The 20,393-nt window shown below is 35.1% G+C and overlaps 1 protein-coding gene across 1 annotated transcript in view; it reads left to right on the top strand.

Moving 5' to 3' along the window:
- Positions 1-326: 326 nt before the first annotated feature.
- The window catches only part of LOC118743372 (semaphorin-2A), a 160,791-nt gene continuing 140,724 nt past the window's right edge, over positions 327-20,393 (top strand). The window contains exon 1 of the mRNA XM_036475997.1: positions 327-1,243. Coding sequence (XP_036331890.1) covers positions 1,054-1,243 — 190 coding nt within the window. The 5' untranslated portion in view covers positions 327-1,053. The remainder of the gene's footprint in view (positions 1,244-20,393) is intronic.

The raw sequence follows: 20,393 nt of genomic DNA on the forward strand, positions 1-20,393 counted from the left end.
GGGCTACTGATGCCAGTGCTCCAAAATATGCACCAAACAGTGGCTCTCTGAGGATGCAGTGGCTTCCCGACGAAATACAATATTGACTATTTGCCAAGACCTCCAGCCGAAAAGTTTTTTTCGCTCACAAAATAACATATTATAAAAAAGAGCACAATATGGACCCGCCTGTATACACCTCGTAAACGAATTTTTTCTACTAAACATTCCACTTATTGTTAAACGATTTTAAAATTCAATTTAATCTTGTAATTGCAAAGCATCTAAAATGTAAGTCAGTCGTACAAAAATTCATTTGCCATTTTCTATTCCATTTTCCAGGCTCGAAAGTGACAAACAAGGGAAAACAGTGAGCAATAAAAGGTTAACGCCAAGTGCATTTGCCATTTCAATCGACAGCAAAGTGTCAAACAGAGAGCGTGTAAAAGAGCAGGTCAAGTGCCAACTGCCAACTGTTAGAATTGTCCATTAAAAACTAAAGGTAAAGACGAAGTAGAAGAAAAGGAACAAAAATTTGTTCGACAAAACTACAAAGCACAGTGTTGTTGGTAAAAACAAAAAAAAACTGAAAGTTCAAAACTTGTCCGATGCACTTTAACGGCAATTCACTGCAACAAATCATTGTTGTACTCGTAACTGTGTGAAAAATCTATGTTTGCCTATTTGCACAAACTGTATATTAAAAGCAATGGAAATTGCTGAAAAATAAAGAAAAGTGAGAGACAAGTGGGCGAAAAGCAGTAAGACAAATAAACAAAAGTGACAAAGTGAAGTTGCACAGTTGCAACGAAAGTATAAAACAACAAGAAAAAAATCACAGTAAATAATACAAGAAACAAGCCTCAACTCAAATGTAAAGAACTTAAGCATCGACATACACCGCCATTTTTGAAAAGGCAAAGAAGAATAGTTCAAAAATAAAATAAATCAAATAAAGTGCCCGTAAAACTAACAGCAAAGTATTTATAAAAGCAAAGTGTTGCAACATTTGTGTGACACTGCCAGTGGCGGCCACAACAACAAGCACAGCAACTGTTCAGCGTGTGCACTGCAATGGCAGCAGGTGAGCCAGCGAAAGCAGTAGCAGCAGCCGCTAAAGTCGGCCAACTGGAGCAACAGCATCGCCTGAAGGCGAAACCACAACAACATCAGCGGCACCAACCACAATGGCTGCTAGTTGCTGCCATCATATTGACACTGTTTACCGTGTCCATTCAGGGCATTACCGAGGAGCTGTCACCAGGTAAGTGCACACACAAAGCGGCTATATAAACCACCTTCACACCCTCTCCACGCTCCCAAGCACTCCTCTCCCACTCTCTCGCTGGCCATTTACTTAAGTTTGATGGCAGCTGCAGCGCATTTCACTGCAATCCTTTACCCTCATGTGTGTTTTGGTAGCTAAGTTCTTCTGCTTTTTTTTTTGTTGTTTTTGTTGCTCATACGCCCCTCCGCACTGGCTGCGTGTAAAGTTCAGTTAAGTGAATGTTTTAAGGAATTAAAAGGCATAAAAATAAAATAAATAGATTTGTATGCAAGTAAATAGCTTACAGTAGGGTTTCTGTGTTTTGGGGTGAGGAAAAACGAGGCATCAAATCCCTTTTAAAAGCACCCAATTCGTACTTTGTAAGAGTCGGCACAAATGCATTTTAAGGTTCTCCTTGGTCGGTTTGAAAGAGAATTTTTTTTTTTCTTTTTTTTTATATGCATGTATTCGCGTAGATGTGTCCCGCAGAGTACTTGACATGTGTCTTCGAGCGCTTGATGAATTATTCATGACTTCAACTTATCGCTGTCGTTAATGAGAGATACCGGCATTTAAACGCTGATGAAAATAAAAATATGCTCGCATATGCAACTAGTAAATACTTTCAGCAAAATTGTACACAAGGATAAAATAGAAACTGCAAAAGTATAATCTATATATAAAGCCACATCAATGTTCGCTTCCCCAAAAATTTCATCCGAAGCTTTGTTGTTTTTAAATTCTGGTTTCTTACTTTCTAAAAAATTTTTCACTGATCCTTAATGGAAGTCGGTATATTTGTGACACAATATGTATAAAAAAATTACCGGCATGAATCTTTGTAACGACATATGATTTTAACTTCCTCAGTTTCAAGGATAAATAACTATATAGACAGATTTTGAACCATTGTGGGTAATACAGGATTATTCCTAGCAAGCGGCTTCCCGGAGAAGACGTGGTGTCTTAACCCCTATGTGCTCAACCAAATTAATTAACGTTGTTGCCCAACCGGGGTACCTAGGTACCCATTTACGAATTTATATCTAAAAATTGGCTGCAAATTTTGTACAATTTTTCATAATTCATAATCTTTTTATTTTTATTGCCTGAAAAGTAAAAAAAAAAATATGTTTTTGTTATTTTAGTAAACTAAACATAATTTTTATTATTATTTATATTAGTTCAATTTAATAAATAATCAATTAAAAAACAATATTATTTGTTATAACTTTTTTATTTATACATCCTTCCGCTTTTTTTGTATATGGGTACCCGGGTACCCCGGTTGGACCATTCGGGTACATTTTTTCAAATTAAAAATTTTCTAGGCTGAAAAGAAATATAAAATATTTTAAATGCAATTTCAGTCAAATCGTGAGGATCCGGGAGGATTTTAAAAAATCGTTCTAAGAAAAAAGTTATTTGATACAATATGTTTCGATGTGTACCCGGGTACCTGGTTGAACACACAAGGGTTAACCCTAACGGCAATCCGACAATATGTTACGGTTTCCTGTTTTAGTGGACGGGCGTACGGAGGGAGCATAATCGTGAGAAAGTAGACAGCGACGGGGCCAACTGGGACAGAGAATTTGATATCTACTGTTTCGTTCGTCAACTTTAGTTTATGGGATTTGAAGTAAACGTGTTTTCAGATTCACACAATCTGACTTTGCGTGTATTTTCCAGTCAGAAGTCTGTCGGCCATTTACAAAAAAGTCCAAGCTGGTTACGGAATGTTTATCGAAACATTCTCGCAAAAGAGACTGCTGGTAAGCTAGGTAGAGAGGTCAAACTAGGCCTCAATCGAGGACCATATCGCATTCAGAAGGAAATTTGTATTCAAAGTCTTCAGAAACCGGGCCATAGATGTCACATAATATCAGCCTACCGTATAGGCCAACAAAAGTGGTACAAACTCAAGATAGAGCACGGCTTGTTAGGAAAACATAGCCCTGACGTTATGAGGCATTGGCCGACCAAGGGGGAGATGAGAGTCTTAACTAGCTGTTGTGTAATCGAAAACCACACGGTTAGGCTAAATGGCAGGTCAAACGCTAAGAGTAGAAGTTCTTTCGGAGACGAAATAATTTAATTAAAGAAACACAGCAACATTTACTTCTCGATATAACCTTGTTTTAAATTAGTCCATAGAAATTTCTTATATGTTCTTTATAATATTTCATCACTGATTTATTCAACATCGGGACTTGTGTATTTCAAATTTCTGCGCCCTAAAGAGACATACCTGACTTAAAAAACATCATTATAAGTTAATTTGACTCGAATATGTTCATACTATGAGCTGCTCAGTCATCAAAATACAGCATCAAGCCATACATTTAAGGTATTAGGAAAAAGAAAACAAACAAACAATTGCCGACACTTAATCAAAACCAAATATTTTGTAAGACACTCATTTAGTTAAATTACAAGTTTGACATCCACGAAGGCTCGTACAACACGCAAACACATATCAAAATCAGCAACCTTTATACACACAGAAGTGTGACACTCCAAAAAACCACTCAAGAAATTAGCTTAATTCAGGATAATGTTCACACTTGTCGCCCGCATGTGACACCAAATCCAAGTAGAGCAATTCATCTTGCCAGCAACAAGGAATCAAAAACAATTTTGATGGAAAATGTGGTTGCTTACCACTGTTGCTGCTGTCTGCTGGCTGTCACTCAAGCGTTGAGCATATTATTGTTTCCACTGTAGTCGGCTGTGCCACAACATTCCAACCCGAAAAGGATACTCTAGTTATATTGCAAAACCACTAATGAAAGTTGCCGGCCCCCACATCATCCCAACCGCAGTCGTCTGTCAAAATGTGCCTGACGAAGAGTAAGTGGCGATGGCGGTCGTCAGTGGTTGGGCACCACTTGCCACCTAAACTGCTGACGTGGAGGCTTTATCTATGCTATGGAAATTAGTAAGGGTACTCATTAGCTGTATAAGAAATAACACAAAATGAGAAATTCAAATCGAATCAAGTCAACTCAGCAGACACAGTTTAAATACAGTCGCAGCAAGTGAAGCCACACTCTATTGTGTTAGATCTGTCAAAAAGATGTGCATAGGGATGTGCACAAAACAAATTCTTGATGAATGCCAAAATTATGGGTTCGACGCCAACGCAAAAGCAGCTGACTCGACTGCGGCACTTAAGCGTACTTATGTAATTGTGTACGAGTGGCGGAGGGTTGGAAATCTTAATATTCTTCAAGTTAAGTACATTACATCCGAGTGTAGAGGAGGGGAAGAGTGTGTGCGAGATTTGTACACTCATGTACAGGGTATCAAGTTAATATTTCTTGTCTAAATAAAATAACATTATTTGCAATTATTATTGTTTAATAAGTGTATAAGAAGACACTTATCCCCTCTGATTGGAGATGAGAAATGGCAAGGAATATTTGTATTTATGTATGTGTGTACACAAAATGTAGGATTGATGCAAACAGACAAATGATTCCTAAACTCATAGCCAAAATAAGTAAACTCATGTCAAAAATAATCAAAGCGTGTTGAACTGAGGGAAGAAAAAATGAGCGCACAGTGTGTTAAAATATTAGTAAATCCAGTGAAAAATTGGATGTTATAGAGACGAGACGTTAACTTGCTGTTAAATTAGCTATTCGCTAATACTAGGTTTGCGTATCGTAGACTACTATTATGGTGCAGACTTTTAAAAGTCTAATACAGATGTTGAAATTTTAGAAGCGAATTTGTCGATTTTGTACAGTACTGGTCAGATTGAATAAAACTAGAGAGGCTGGCGGATTTCGTTCCGCCCAAAAACGATTTTTTTCTTGAAACATTTTGGTTCAAAAGTTTTAGTTCTGACCTAAAGTTGAAGTTGAGTTAAAAACCCAAAAGCTTTGAGAGCTTTTCTCAGTTCCTCCTCCCACACACAGACACACAGTAACAACCACATTGAAGAAAAGCTTTGAGCAAGAAAGATGAGTCCCCCTAAACTGTTCTGATTGCACATTCTGAAGGCGTTTTTGTGTACTTCTGATAAACTCAACAGTTGAGTGTTTGATGATCGTAATATGTTTTTAATCATTTGAGACAACATGTTGTGTGTACCGTTGACAGTTGAATTTAAGAGCAAATTTTATCAATAACGGTTTCGCTTGGATGAATTTCGCCGTGAAACACCTAACCGAAGCGTTGAGTTCGCAAAGAAATCCTTCCAATCCTTAGTGACGTTTCATAGCACTGTCAAGCGCCCAACTCTGATCAACTCCGGTTTCAGAGTTGAGAATGAAATAAATTTGAAACAAAAAATATCCCATTTGAAATGGAATTTACCCTTGAATGTGTATACATAGGTGATGCAAGTTCAAAATGGTTTAGTATCGTTGGCCATGTCAAGAGTGTTCAGCTTATTGGGACACATTATAGCCATTGTTGAGGCTGCCTGATAAGCTCTGAGTGTTTAATGAGGCCTTTCTACCTGCAAGTATTGTAATGTTCCGACCGGTAGTTTCGTTTAACCTTGAAGCGCTCCGGACCATGCTATGGCACATTTTTATGCCTGGAATATGAAAATCTGCCATCAATGACCTTTAGCCTGGTACTTTATTATAGTATGGATGTTTTTAGATAAACATATGTATCTTCTTAATTATGTGCGGTTACTTGGTTCAGTTCGGAACCTTTCAATCAAACTGCACTTGAATTGCATGGTGACCCCTCGATTATCAATTATCCTACGACTTAGAGACATACCTTCCCTGGATGCCAGTCATCCGTAAAGGTGTGTTGATTCCCGGCATACTTCCATGCATGCAGATAGTTCATTCAATTAACTCTTAAATTTTTTGCCATTTTCAAATATTTCCGAAATTACTAAGCAGCTATTCGAAATATTTTGCCTTGTTTGTGAATAATAATGCAAATTAAAATATTAACTCATTTTAGCCGATTGTTCAGATACGCCATTAACTGCATTGTCCAACTAATTTTTTTGTTTTCCTTTTTCTTTTTGAAAAATTATCGCACGGCTAACAAATATTTACAGTCTTAAATTTCTGCCAATTTTCAACATACTGTGCAAATTGCAGTTATTGCAAAACACTCTTCTATACGAATTGTAATAAACTTCATCATAACACAAAGCAGACAGCTCGCTTAAGTGTGAAAAATAATATTTCATCATATAACAAAAACAAGAAATGTGGCAAGAAAAACATACATACATACTTACATCCACAAAATCTTGTAAAAACTTCTTGTAAACGTGTGTGTCTATAATAACAGACGAATCGAAAGCAGCAAAGCTGGCATGCCAAAGAAGCACTGAAATCCTGCCGCTTTTTTGCTGCTTAGTGCTGCTGTCAAAATTATAATAAGATGCTTCATAATCAGAAATTTTCAATTTTCCATTTGTTGCGCGAGATTTGTGCAAGGAAGTGAAAGTGGGCGGTGGGGTGGAGAGCAAGTGTAAGGAAAAAATTCACAGAAATCATAAAAACACACACACACTGACATAAGTGGCACGTTTTACGCTTCCGTTTCCGCTTAAATGAAAAATGTTTGAAGTAGGTTAAAGCAAAAAGTGAGCTAGCTGAGTTAAGGGGAGGACAACAGCGCACGAAAGTAAGTGGTTGAAAAGTCAAGCGGAATTTGGCTTATGGGAAAGAGCGCTCTGGCAGTAGAAAAATATATTTCAAAGTAAGGAAAAATGCAGGTTTGAAATTAGAAATGTAAAGCTTGGCGGAAAAACTTAAACGCAAATCAGCAATTGTAGTGTCCTAAAAAAGCAACAAGACAACTCGAGAAAAGAGGAAAGCGAAATAGGTACTTACGAAGAGACGCAACATCTTACGGCTGCTCTAATGAAGAACGACAAACTACTTTGACCTAATAAATAGATGCTCGAGGAGTGGGGTAATCAGTCGTGAAAAGCAACAGTCGGTAAAAGCAACAGCCGCAAAGCGCAAAAATACACAGCTTTTGCCTAAGAGTATAAATCTTAGACTCATTTTTGCTCAAATGATAAATTGACAATTTTATTTGGGTCACAGTGCAAAGCATTTATCATCATTTGTGCCGAGTGGGGGGGGGGGGCTGATAAAAGTATGCTACGCAAATGTATGCCACGCCGCCTGCAAATGCTTTTTTGTCTATGCAATATATGTATGTATGTTTGTACTACATATACGTATATAAGTGTTCTAAACTTAAAAGCAATGCGGAAAATAATCATACTTATTCGAATATGGAGCTGTCTTTACGTCGCTCCTTTGCTGACATCAGTTATTCATAAGCTAAAAGCTTGTTCTGGGGTTAAAGCCAGTTGGAGAGGTCAGCTAATAGAATATAATTTGCGCACAATCAGGGCTGCCAAATTAAACTATTGGCCTACTTGCAAAAAATATGTCCCCTTAAGCAGCATTTACATGAGGCGATTCTGTATGCGTTAAACATCGCCTTCAACAAACTCCCCTGTGTAAAGTATGTTTAAATTTTCTAGAAAGCGATAAGATCGCTTTTCAGGCGTTGTTGAATCCCTAACAAAATTGCCTTATGTAAATGCTGCTTTATTCCCAAAGTATAATAACTAGACTGCGGATTTTCATGTAAAATGCGGAGCCTAGAAAAATGTACCACATAACATATTTTTAAGCGCCTTCTTCTGCATAAAATCTAACAATATTTAACAGTGCACAGTGCTCCATTTGCGATACTTTTTTTTTGTTTGCCTTAATTCAAGTAAATCTTTCAATAACTATTACGTTTTGGACAAAAAACAATTCAATAGAACGACGTCCTTGGCGGTGACGACCAACTTGTCGATTTCCTCCGCGTATGCTCCGCGAATCAGCAAAAATAAAATATGAATAAGTTTAAGTATTTTTTGGCTGGGTGGGAGGATAAACACCAACGGGATGAAGACGCTTAAATGTTTATATTGAAAAAACGCATAACACCAGCAACAAAAAAAAAATATTAAAAATGAAAATTAAAAATCGACGCAGAGTAGGCATACAATTTATTATACTAACATTTGACAGGCTATAAAAATGCATACACACCATTTTTTAAATACTCAGATTAAAAAGATTGAATTTTCAATCTAAGTTTAGTATAAAGTTTAATACTTTTTCTATAGCATACAAAATATTTTTATAAAAAATTAGCAAACAAATTTCGCTTATAAAACATTTTGAAGATTTAAATATAATATAGAACGATAGAAAAACGATGAGTTTACTAACAGCTTTCTGGTAAACCATTACTTCGCATTCGGTACCTAAAACTTTAAATTGTGTTTGGTTCGAATACCCCCAATGAAATATCAGAGCATGAGAATGGAAATTCTCAACATGTACCCACACTAGTTACCCTGTTGAGAATATTCTAGTCATGAGAACATACGAGAGTTCTTAGATGAGAGTGAATAGCGGGTATTCACATTGGTAATTATAGGGTGAGGATGAGTGTGAATTCTCATCGTTTGCGAAAACTTTTGGATAAAACTTTGCAGAGATTGGCAGATTGGAGAGGAATAAGCTCCCAGAAAATTGGCACTATTTTGCAGTAATATGGCAATAAAACATTTCTAAAGTCAAACCCAGTGAAAGTAAACTTGCTCGACTCTCCCATCCTCTTTCCTTTACTTTTTCTCGGAAATCAATTACACAACACACTTATCATTTTTTCCGCAAATTGTTAGCATGTAGCTATGCATTTATCTCTGGTGCTTGTTTTTTGTTGTGTACTGTACTAAAATGATATATACGGCCACTTGGCAGGCACCACTTTCCACCATTACCAACAACACCGCTCGCTTTTCTTTCAGCTCAATGCCTGCTATCTTTGGCCACATTTTATTACGCTGCTTCTTACCCTCTTGAAGTCATCTCTATTATTTTGCTTCGTCCATTCATTTAGCTTTGCGGTTATAGGTCACGGGCAGCAGGATTTCAATCAAAATTATATTTGCAAAAATGAAAATTAATGCGTCTTAAGGTTGTGCGGGTCGGTCGAGTTGTCATGACACTTGGCTGTGACAGTTCCACTGACAATACCCGTGACATTATAAATACACGCATGCATGTGTATGTGTGTGCGTGTGTGTGTGTGTGATGTCCTTTGCATTTGCCTGTGCCTGCGGTGGGCTGTGGATTGGGGCTGAAGATGTGCAGCCAACTGTTAAAATACGCATACAATGGAAAAAGGTTAATGTTTAGCAGATTATTGAATTGAATATTAACAAAGAGTAAAGTGGATACATTCATTACAAAGAGTAGGTATGTATGTTTGTGGTTGGAAAACTTCAGAATGTGATGGCATTATTCGGAAATAATAGGCTTTACGCTGAAATTTTGGTTACAGTTTATTTTAGATTGCAGAGATTTGCTTAAGGGTTTAGAAATTAAATTTAAAATCCAGCGAACTATGTGCAAAAAGAACAAGTATGAAAATACGCAAAGATAAATCTGAAGCGAAATACGAGCAAAAAATCATTGCATGAAATGGTGGCAGCTTAAAGTGAATAAATTTTAAGTTACAAATTAAATGTAAACTGGAATTATTATGCATAACAAACATATTTTTCAATGTAGATACTTCATAAAGTTTGGTTAATTTGGAACGATTATTCAAAAATTAATTTAAATACATGGATAATAGATATGATAAAGATAGCGATAAAGATATGTATAGATATAACTATACGAGATAATAGATATATTCCTCACGCTGTCATTCTGGCTCCGTTAATTAGAGAAGCATAATTTCTCAATAATGTCAGAAATACCCAGAGCTGCAATAAAAAATTATGTTTCGTGCCCGGTCAGGTATTTTGTAACAAAACTGTTGTTGTTACTTGACATACCTATAAGAAGGTATATATAATTATAAGTATGTATGTATGTATGTACGTGTAAGAACAATTCAACTGCCATTGCAATTTAAAGTTAGCAACAAGAAATAACAATAAATTTATTTAAAATAGAACTCGCTACATTAAAATTATGAGTTTATGTTACACGAAAATGGGCTTTTTATAATTGTACACAAAGTGTTAGGGTTAATATTTCAGGGTTGCATAAACATTACCTTTATCTCAAATGCATTTCTTATGCAGCTGTTTTGTGTCATTATGAAGTTAGCAAAACAAAAAGAAAACAATAAGTTAATACCAAATTCCCAAAAAATGTGTCCTTTCCCCCATTCCCCACACAAAGCGATTTCCCCTAAAATCGGAGAATTCTAAGCGAGTTGGCTTTTCTGATTGGGAGTTCGATAATGATATGCAAATGCGATTTCCTCCCCCAGAATTGCCACCAGAATCCACGACAATTGTCTGGTGGAGCGGCCTGCTGTTTTACGCCGCCTCTGAACACGAAAAAATTTTATGAGAAGCCTTTTTATGGCAAAAGTACTCTCTTGCTTCCGCTATTAGAAAAACAGTTTTTGGATCCTGCATGGTCCAGGTATCGAACTTAGTGCCTACCGAGTGTAAGAATGCACCTTTAACCACTCGGATAAGGCGTGACTCGTTTTTGCTGTCAAAACGGTTTTTGATTTTAGAAAACTTTTTTGAAATAAAATCAAAGCGCTAAAAATCGCTCCAGTTATTATTTATTCGCTAGTAAAGAAATTGTTCGAAGTTAAGCATTAGATGGAACAGATGATCAAATCCTGAATCCTATCAATTTGTATAAAAAAATTTCGAGTCGTACGCAAACAAGAATACACCCCAATGTTTATTAATTTTTGAATTTTGTACAATGTGATTATTATTTGTTAAGCAATTTCGAAGTATAACATAAAGCAATCGAGTCTCGCTTTTGCAGAATATTTGCCTTTTTATTAAATTAATAAACATTAAAAAAACTTTTTTTTTTCAAAAAATTTCAATTTTCTTTTTCAAAGTAAACTAACTTATCTTGGAGCGGCAAAAATCCTAAAATTCGAATAAAAAGCCTTCTAATTTTTCTTTGAGTTAGGAAGTTGATTCGCTAACTTTACATAAAGTAAGAAAAGTATCTTATATTAAAAAATTTAAGAACGACATAATTGTGTTTTCCTAAAATAATTAACCACAAAAAAAAGCATATTCATAGGTATTTGCGAAAGTTTTTCATTGTGAATGAAAGTTTGAAACTTTTGTGAAAATTTGTTTATAACATTTGAACTTTTACTGGAGCAATTTCTTTCGTTTTTGGGGAACCCTAAAGTTGTTTTCAACAGGAGAATCGATTATCTCCAAAATTAGTACTTTCTCTGCATTTTGTACTACAGAACATTATAAACGAATAAAAATTCAAAAATCGCCTCGAACAAAATTTTCTAATTCACCATCATCATTCACCACTCTTCTTAAATATTTAACAATCTAAAAACCTTAAACAAGTACATAGGTTGAAAAATAAATGTCCTGAACTATTTTAAACAGTGAATACCAGTTTAGCCCCACTCTTCTTACATAAACGTAGATCTTCGACTAATTTCTAAAAAGGGTATTAATAAATCTTTTTATATTTTCCTTGCCTACAAAAAATTTGGAATCCCTTGATATGAAATTTCCTAAAGATCAACGTGTTCGAGAATACTTAAAACATCAATCAAAATTTTAACTTATCTTCTAGCCATTGCAAAGTGTTCGATTAGTATCATCCGCTGAAACCTGTTCGCGCATAAACATGCCTAACTACTTAATTCGGAAACAATTGCTCAGAATCCTTCCTTGAAATTAACCCTTTTCGATTCAGAATATAAACCATTCATTAATTAAACATCAATAGTTTCAATGGATATAATCGCCTTACCGGAAAATCCTTGATATTAATGGTTACACAAAATACCGCCTATCCAACCCTGTGGCTCATCCACAAATAAACGCAATGCAAATTGAAGAAGAAAAAAGCATCTAACCTAAATTATAAATGATGTGGCAAGCAGAATTCCTAAGATTATTAACTTTCAAGGTGGCAAATGAAAACAAATGAGATATGAAGATGAATCAATAAGGACGACCCAAACAAAAGTGTCTCTGCTCAAGAACAAGAAATGGGGTAAAAAAAACTAGTCCATATACAAACAATATACAGTGGTGGTGTATAGGCCGCAGCAACTGACAGTTGAACAACACTTAAGTTATTATTAATGGTATTCATCGAGTAGCTGTGAGAAGCTGAATACCAAACGATGGGTATTATAGGGAATTCAATTGGTTCGCAGAACCCTTTGCCCACACACACACAAACACACGCACGCACAACAGAGGTGAAGGCCATGACCAAAAAAAACAAAGAGTGATGCTTGGAAAACTACAAATTTCCTTTGTCTGCCTAATGCGTGCGCACATACACGCCGGGACAATTCACTTAAACACACTTTGAAAGTGAAGGACTCAAACCTGCATATTCTGGCTTGTAATTTACTCGTGTCTGTGTGCGTGTAAGCCAGTTTTGGGGTTGTCATTTGCCCAAATGAAATGGAATTATTAATAACGCCTACAAAGCTAAATCGAAATGCAGCGTAAGTGGAAATTGTCGAGCACATAAACATACATACATACATACTTATATATGTACATACTTGCACACAACCTTTCGCATCAACGTACATATCAAAGGGAACAAAATGTCATTTCAATGAAAAACAAAATGAAACAAATGAAATTGGGCGGGGGTGGCGGGTTTTGTGGCAAAAATTATGATGATGTGGTTGTGTTAATAGTAAATTTGAAAATTAAAATTACTGCTGTCCTTCGACAAAAACGACATGGTGGGTAACATTTCGTTATTGCATATTTACATATGGCACGCTAAATCAAAAACAGCCACAACTCAAAAAATTTCAAATGTTCAAGGCCAGCAAAAAGCTGTTAATGCTGTGCAAGCGATGCAACTGTATTAATAGTATATTTCCAGTTAAAGAAGAAGGTGATGACGTGGCGCACGTTAGATATATCGAGTCGTAAAATCGCCAAAAAAAAACATGACATATTTTTCAAAAATTTTCTTTTGCAATTCTGTATCTAAAATACATTTTTGAAAAAAAAAACGCTTACGTTTTTTCGGTGGTTAGGGCTCGATTTATGGAAAAAAATAATTTTGAAAATTTTTGAGTTATGACTGTTTTTGATTTAGCGTGCGATATGTATGTAAGTAAATGAATAGTGAATTTGTAGACCCATAACCTTTGTTAAAGGTTTTTGTCAGTTTTTTTTTTCTTTGATATTTTTAGACCAAGTCAATGTTAATAATTGTTTTGCAACGTAATGATGATTAATCGTGTCGAGTTTCACTTTTGACTTTGGCAAAAATATTAAAAACTACAGAACTGGGAGAAAGTGCATACTAGTATGAAATATTAACCTGCCTTTACATGAGGCGATTTTTTGACAGGCGATAATCGCATGCAAAAGTTGACTTGCTGTCTACTTTGAGGCAAGCGATTTTTGAATCATTATTTACACGAGCGATGTTTCTAGAGTAATGTTGAATCGCCTGGAAAATCGCTTCATATAAATCCAGTATTACGAAGTAATTGAAAAGCTTTAAATATTTCATTGAATCTTAAAGTGTTTTATCAAATCACCCAACGGAAGTTCCATATACATATAAAGTCAATTCGTAAGACTGACTGATATCAGATTTAATTATTTGAGTATAATTTTTTATTTTTTTATTTTATATATATATGTACATTTCTTTCAAGTACATCAGCAAAACACCGAAATCTTCGTAGCAATTCTTTACTATACAATGTACCGCGTTTAGTTAATAACACAGAAACTCCCTGTATTTTCGCTATAGCGAAATGAAAGGTATGAGTTGGTCAAATGACGCACCCTCGAGTCAGTTTCAGCGAAAAAAGATATAGTTTGAGTATCTTTCACTCTTGGGCAGTTGGGCCTCATTTTGGCTCAGTGAGTGCAGGGTGCAAAATGCGAAGTTTCTTTCAAGGCATAAGGCGTCCTTAGCTTAAGCTACAGAACTTTGAAACTTCAAAAATATGGTTAATTAAAAAAATTAGTAAAAAAAAATTCTGTCTGACGGAGAACAAAAGTATGGATATCAAAGAGAAAATTTTGTGGAATTTAAAAACATTACACTTTTTATTCTATTGAAAATGTCCTTTCAAATATTTTTTAACCTAAATTACTAAAGTTAAAATGGCAGTTTTAATATATTTTCCTTCCTTTTTCCAATTGCATAGAATTTTCCCTTTTATTTGATTTTTGCGTTAAAACAAACTAGGTTTATAAATATGTAGAAGCAAGAAATAGCACTACTTGAAAATTGAATAAGCCACAAAAAATAGTTTCACCAGCACCTGCAGTTTTTAGCAATTTAATGCCAAAATAGCGTAACGTCTGCAACAAAAACAAAAAAAAAATATCATCGTGCCAATCAACAAGGCTACACAAGTGGTTCAAGCCATCCAATAAATCCCCATTTCACACTCAATAGAAAGCAGCTTAACAACGGTTTCAGTATTCTCCCCCCCATTTTCCTTCTATTTTACGGAGCATTTTGGCGCCCGCATTTGCCAATAGCACTTTTTTCCAACTGGCTTTTATTTGTATTACTTTTTATTTAAATTATTTTCATTTATTTACAAGCTTACGGTTGCATGAATGTCTCTGTGTTTGTGTGGTGTCAACTTCTTTACAGTGCTATACCATAGTACGTGTATGGGTCTAAGCCAATAATTTTCTTTACACTGCATTGGCATTTTTCGATTATTGGTTTCCTTTCATTTGATTGCACATCACAAATTTTGCACCTTTTTTGCGCTCTGCAACAGCTCCAGTTCGTCAGCGCAGCCTGCAGCCACATTCATCTTGCAGCCAGCCAACATTTTGCACCTTGAATTGAGAACCTTTTATGCAATTTTATACGATTTTACTTCCCCTCTCTCTCCCCTCCCCTACCCCTCTCTCTCTCTCTGACTGACTGACTCACATAGTTTGGCAATCGAAAATTGCATTGGCAAAAATGCAGTTGGCAGCACTCAGTGCAGCTAGAAGCCAACGGGAGTTGATAGTTGTTAGTAAGGTTGGCAGCCTCACTGCTTTCTAAACGGCAGTCGTCAGTCCATACATTTGCTGAAGTGTTTTCTACTTGTCACCAATTTCTCACATTGCAAAGTGTTTTGGCTGCACTCACCGTTTGCTGCCAACGTACGGTACGCCGCGCCGCTGCCGCGTCATCATTTTTGCTGTTGCCAAATCGTTTGCCTTGCAGTCGAACGGCACTAACAAAAAACAACGCGTCCGGAAAATTGAAGATAGAATGACAAATAGGATGCTGAAAATGAAAATAGCAGGAAAATGAAAAAAGTGCAAAACTAAGTTCTGCGAAATTCTAAATTTATTTACGTTTACCGTCGTCGCTGTAATGGACGAATGATACGGGATAGTGCAGGCGGTGTTTTTTGTTAAGGGAAATGTGCATTGCTTGGTTGTCAGTCGTAGGTGGTTAACTTATGTTCGACAACGCAAAAATTGCTGACAATGGTGTTGTTGTTGCTTTGATCCTTTGCCACTATGCGCTTGCCATTATTTCTATTTTCCGTTCGTTGTTTTTGCTGCTGGTTTGACAAATGTCCGAAATTGTCAGTTGAAAATTTCACTTCTATCCTTGGCTTACATAGTTACTACATGTCGAGTGGTAAGAGTAAAAATAAAGACGAAATAAAATGAAGTTCCTTGCGCCAAGAAGTAAATATTTTGAAATTTGATTAGCTTCAGCTTCCAATTGAAGGTTTCCGAAAGGTGCACAGTTGATTGCGTTATCTGGTAATCGTAGTATAAGTTGTTAAAAGAAATAGAGGAAATATATGATATCTTTCATAGAATTTCTTACTTACGAAAATCTAAAAACTCTTAATTTGATAGTAAAATTCGGAAGAAGGAATGGGGAGGTGTTCACTTCGCTATTATACTGCATGCTTCAAGGATAATATTTAATTTTATGTGAAGCTGAGCTAAAATAACACTTAGAAATGGTAATTATAAACCAGTTATTATACTGCAAAGTGCTGAGTATAAAATAATTATCATCGGTTTAATTCTTACATAGTTTGAGAATTGCAGATACATAGTATGTGGTAATCGGGCGAGTGCAGTAATAAGTAAAGAACAAAGTGAGCTCAAGAATTTTGAGCAAATACAATAACAAGTAAGCTAGCCCAAAATTCCTGAATTATTAAATATTGCTTTATGAATTTTTTACTTAAAATATCGCTAACTGAAACAGAAAAATTTAAAAAAAAACATCAACGTATCGCCGCCTGAGTAGAAGATCGACCTATCTCGGCAGCCGGTTCGAAATCGACCTATCTCTGCAAATTTTTCAAGGCTACCCTCTATCAGAGTTTGGTTAAAAAATGTCCTATCTCAGAATTTGTTTAAAGATTGAGTTAGGGCGTTCTTCAACCAAATATCGAAGCTGGTTCTTGAAAAATTTGCTGAGATATGTCGTTTTCGAACTGGCTTTCGAGGTAGTTCGCTCTTCCACTCAGCCGTTGAAATATTTTTTGAATTAAGGAAATTTCCTAATTTGATATTACTACTCGAATTGGGCCTTAGCCATAAAAGCCAAGCATAAACCTCCTGACAAAGTATTGCATACTACTTCTACTCCCTAAAATTTCTACTCTAAAATATTTATTTTTTCCATAGAACCATCTCCTGCCAGCACCTGCTTTGCATACGATTTGCAAATATATTTCCCTTTTTATTGTCTGCCAATTTCCAGCCATATTGGTATGTCTGCGATCAGCATTCCGCATAGTGAAGTCCTCACTCTTCTTCTGAAAACGATTTTGTAGACAAAGGTGTCTTTGGTCAAAAGTCAGTAATAAATAATCGCAGAAAAAGCAATGGTACAATAAATGCAAAACAAGCAGAAAGGCAAATAAGAAAATGATAAATGTGTTTAATTACTCGTTAGAATTTGAATAGGAGACGGGGTGGGGTGGCAATGAGATGCGCCAGCTGTTGGGAGAGAAATCATAAAACGTTGCTTTTGATTGGAAATTTTTGGAGCAAACAAAAGATTTTGGGGCAGTATGTGTATGTGTGTAAGAGGCAGAGGATGGAGCTTATAAAATGTACTAATAGCTGCAATTGGAAGTGATTTTCTAGCAAATGGACACCTGAAAATCTCTCTGCGAAATGATTTCGTATTCTTTTTCAAATGCCTTAAGTCTGAACTAAAAATTTGAATTGTACTTTTCCAAAATTTTTGCTGCCAACGATTTTGCTCTATTCGTACTCTAGCTGACAACATAAATTTGTACATCACTTTTAGCGTTTTCATTTACATAAATTGCACACTCCAATTCAGTGTCAACGTCAATTTTACCTAATATCACTTTTCGTTGCTCTACAATTAAGCATTTTGCAACGCTTTTAGCCCCATGCCCATTTATAAATATAACCTCAGAATATTTTTCGTTGATGTGCACTTAAAAATGCGTCGTCCCAAAAATTATTAAATTATCTACTATGGTGCTGCTAAAAGGTTTCAACCCCAAACGAATTTCGCCCACCTACAGCTTTCGTTGATAGTGTGTGGTGCGTGGTGGTCATATTTCCCGCATTCCTCACAAACAAAATGAAAAAAAAAAAAACAAAAAAATAACATTTATCAAATGGTGTGAGGCTATAGAAAAGCCATTAAAGTCAGAAGTCAATTCCGTTTATAACGATCTGTAGGGATAGTGAAAATGACGGGGTGTTAATCAATTGTTCACTTTTTGACCATCAGTACCGGAATTTCGGGTGGTTGCTGTTGTGGAATATTAATTTAAGTTTAGCTGGCAAATAAAAATGAATTCCTCGTATTGTAGTGGAGAGAAATTTTGGCATTTCGAGCTTTACCGTTAATACATAGCAGTTATAAAAGGCAATTTTAAGATTAGCACTATTTTCTCCGTCTAATTTACATTTGGACATAACCTGGATTTATCCTATTATTTTGAACTTTAACGCAATTTATAAAGATTTATTTTGGAAAAGACTAATACGGAAGGAGGTTTGACCAACTAATAGATGTCAATCCGTTGTATTTATACAACTCTTTTTTCTAGTTTAAAAATCAGTTTTTAAGTGATAAATTAAATACAAAAAATTATTTGAAAAAGTTGTAGAAATTATAAGCAGGTATTATTTAAAATTGATAATCAAGTTCAGGGAACATAAGCAGGCACAGATCCTTTTTATTTGGCAGTAAAATTGTTTGTCAGTCTGGGCCCGGAACAGAAAACTACGAACATCATCTCTCTTTTGTAAAGCTGCGCCAGTTTCTCACAGCGAGTGTATGTTCGACGATGTCCTTACGTTCATTGTACATCCGTGGTAGCCGAGTGGAGGAATCTTTTCACCGTTGAAACACTATCATTCCTTGTTCTTCGTACCAGCAATTAATATGCATCTACTTACATGGAATGTATAAATTTAGTACTTCCTTCTTATTGTTGCACTCTTGGCTCTCAAAATAGGCCAAAAAGGGTCATTTTGATGGCAGATGAAGGGAAAAAATTTTCGAAGACAAAATTCTTCACTAAACTTTTACTCAAGGGTTCTAGAAAGAAGAAGTATTATTTTCTCTTTATTTATTTATTTTTTCTGGGTAAAGATCAATTAATATTTGTCGCTCATTTTTTAACTAAGTGGTCCCTGTGAGAAAAGAAAGAGAGCACATCGTCGAAACCGGTTTGTCTCCAAAACAAATTTTACAAAGGATGACGCAAATTCATTCCAAAACACATCATATACCAACCCCGTGATATTTTTCATAAAAAAAATATAATTTATTGTTTAACCTTTAAACATCCGAGTTTGAAAATGCAAAACGCGGTGAGCAAAATAATGCCAAAAACTAACGGTAAGACCAAGGTACTTCAAATTTGCAACTCTTTATACAAAAATTTAGGTATACGGTTTCTGTTAAAGAATCTTTGTAAATAAATAACTGATAATATGAGCTAAATGTGAAAAATTACCTATATATTACACTTCGACGCCTCCAAACCATACCATGCTAAGTCTGACTAAGTCTAAGTTGACTTAGCATAGTATGGTTTGGAGGCGTCGACTTCAAAACATGTTTAATACATTTTGTAAAACTACTCAAACTTTGAAATCTTCACCATTTCCTGTACATATTTAATAAATTTATTTTCGATAATTTTTTATAAAAATATGGTTCATTCTACACTAGAAAACATAATAAAAAAATCTCTAAACTTTGTGCAAAACTCAGGAAAATTCATTAAATTTGCACACTAATTTGCAACTTTTTACTCAGATTTTTTAGAGAAATTCTAGGTATGAAGTTTTATAGCCCATTCAAATTTAGTATAACAAAGTGTAAGTTTAAAGTCGCTGGAAAATCGTGTTAATTTTTGGTAATTTTTTTCCACGCAAGTTCTTTCATACTAAGTATATTCGACAATTATTTTTTGTATGGAGAAAATGAGCAACACCTTCCACTAAAAAAATTTCCAAAAATTAACGCGATTTTCTAGCAACTTTAAACTTGCACTTTGTTATACTAAATTTGAATGGGCTATAAAACTGCATACTTAGAATTTTTCTAAAAGATATGAATAGAAACTTGCAAATTTATTGAATTTCCCTGAGTTCTGCACAAAGTTGAGATATTTTTTTTAATGTTTTTTTTAGTGTAAAACGAACTATATTTTAATAAAAAAATATCGAAAATAAATTAGAATAAAAAAACTTTGCATATATTGCAAAAATTCACTGTGCCAATACTTTTGTTCGTCACTGTATATATATATTATCATATTATACATATGTACATAACTACGTTTGTATTTACGATATATGGACATATTTTATTCTTCATCAAATGGAAAATATATGTACATTTTTATATAGTTTTTTTTTAAGAGAATCCTCAATGCAGCAAAAATATGCAAAAATTTTAAAAATATCATAAATAAATACAATAAATATATGCAGTGGTGCTTATTAAAATGCGATATTTCCCTGACGACCACTCGTGCTGATCCCCACTTATTTCCCCCTTCAACGGCTTGAAAAGCGAACACTCGACCAGTATTTGGCCACATTTTAATTTTCTTTTTTTCGCCAATAAAAAATATCTCAAAAAATCAACCATCTGACGAA

The sequence above is a fragment of the Rhagoletis pomonella genome, unplaced genomic scaffold (genome assembly GCF_013731165.1).
Source record: "Rhagoletis pomonella isolate Grant_MI unplaced genomic scaffold, Rhpom_1.0 Rhpom_scaffold_00007, whole genome shotgun sequence".
In the NCBI taxonomy this organism is placed as follows: Eukaryota; Metazoa; Arthropoda; class Insecta; order Diptera; family Tephritidae; genus Rhagoletis; species Rhagoletis pomonella.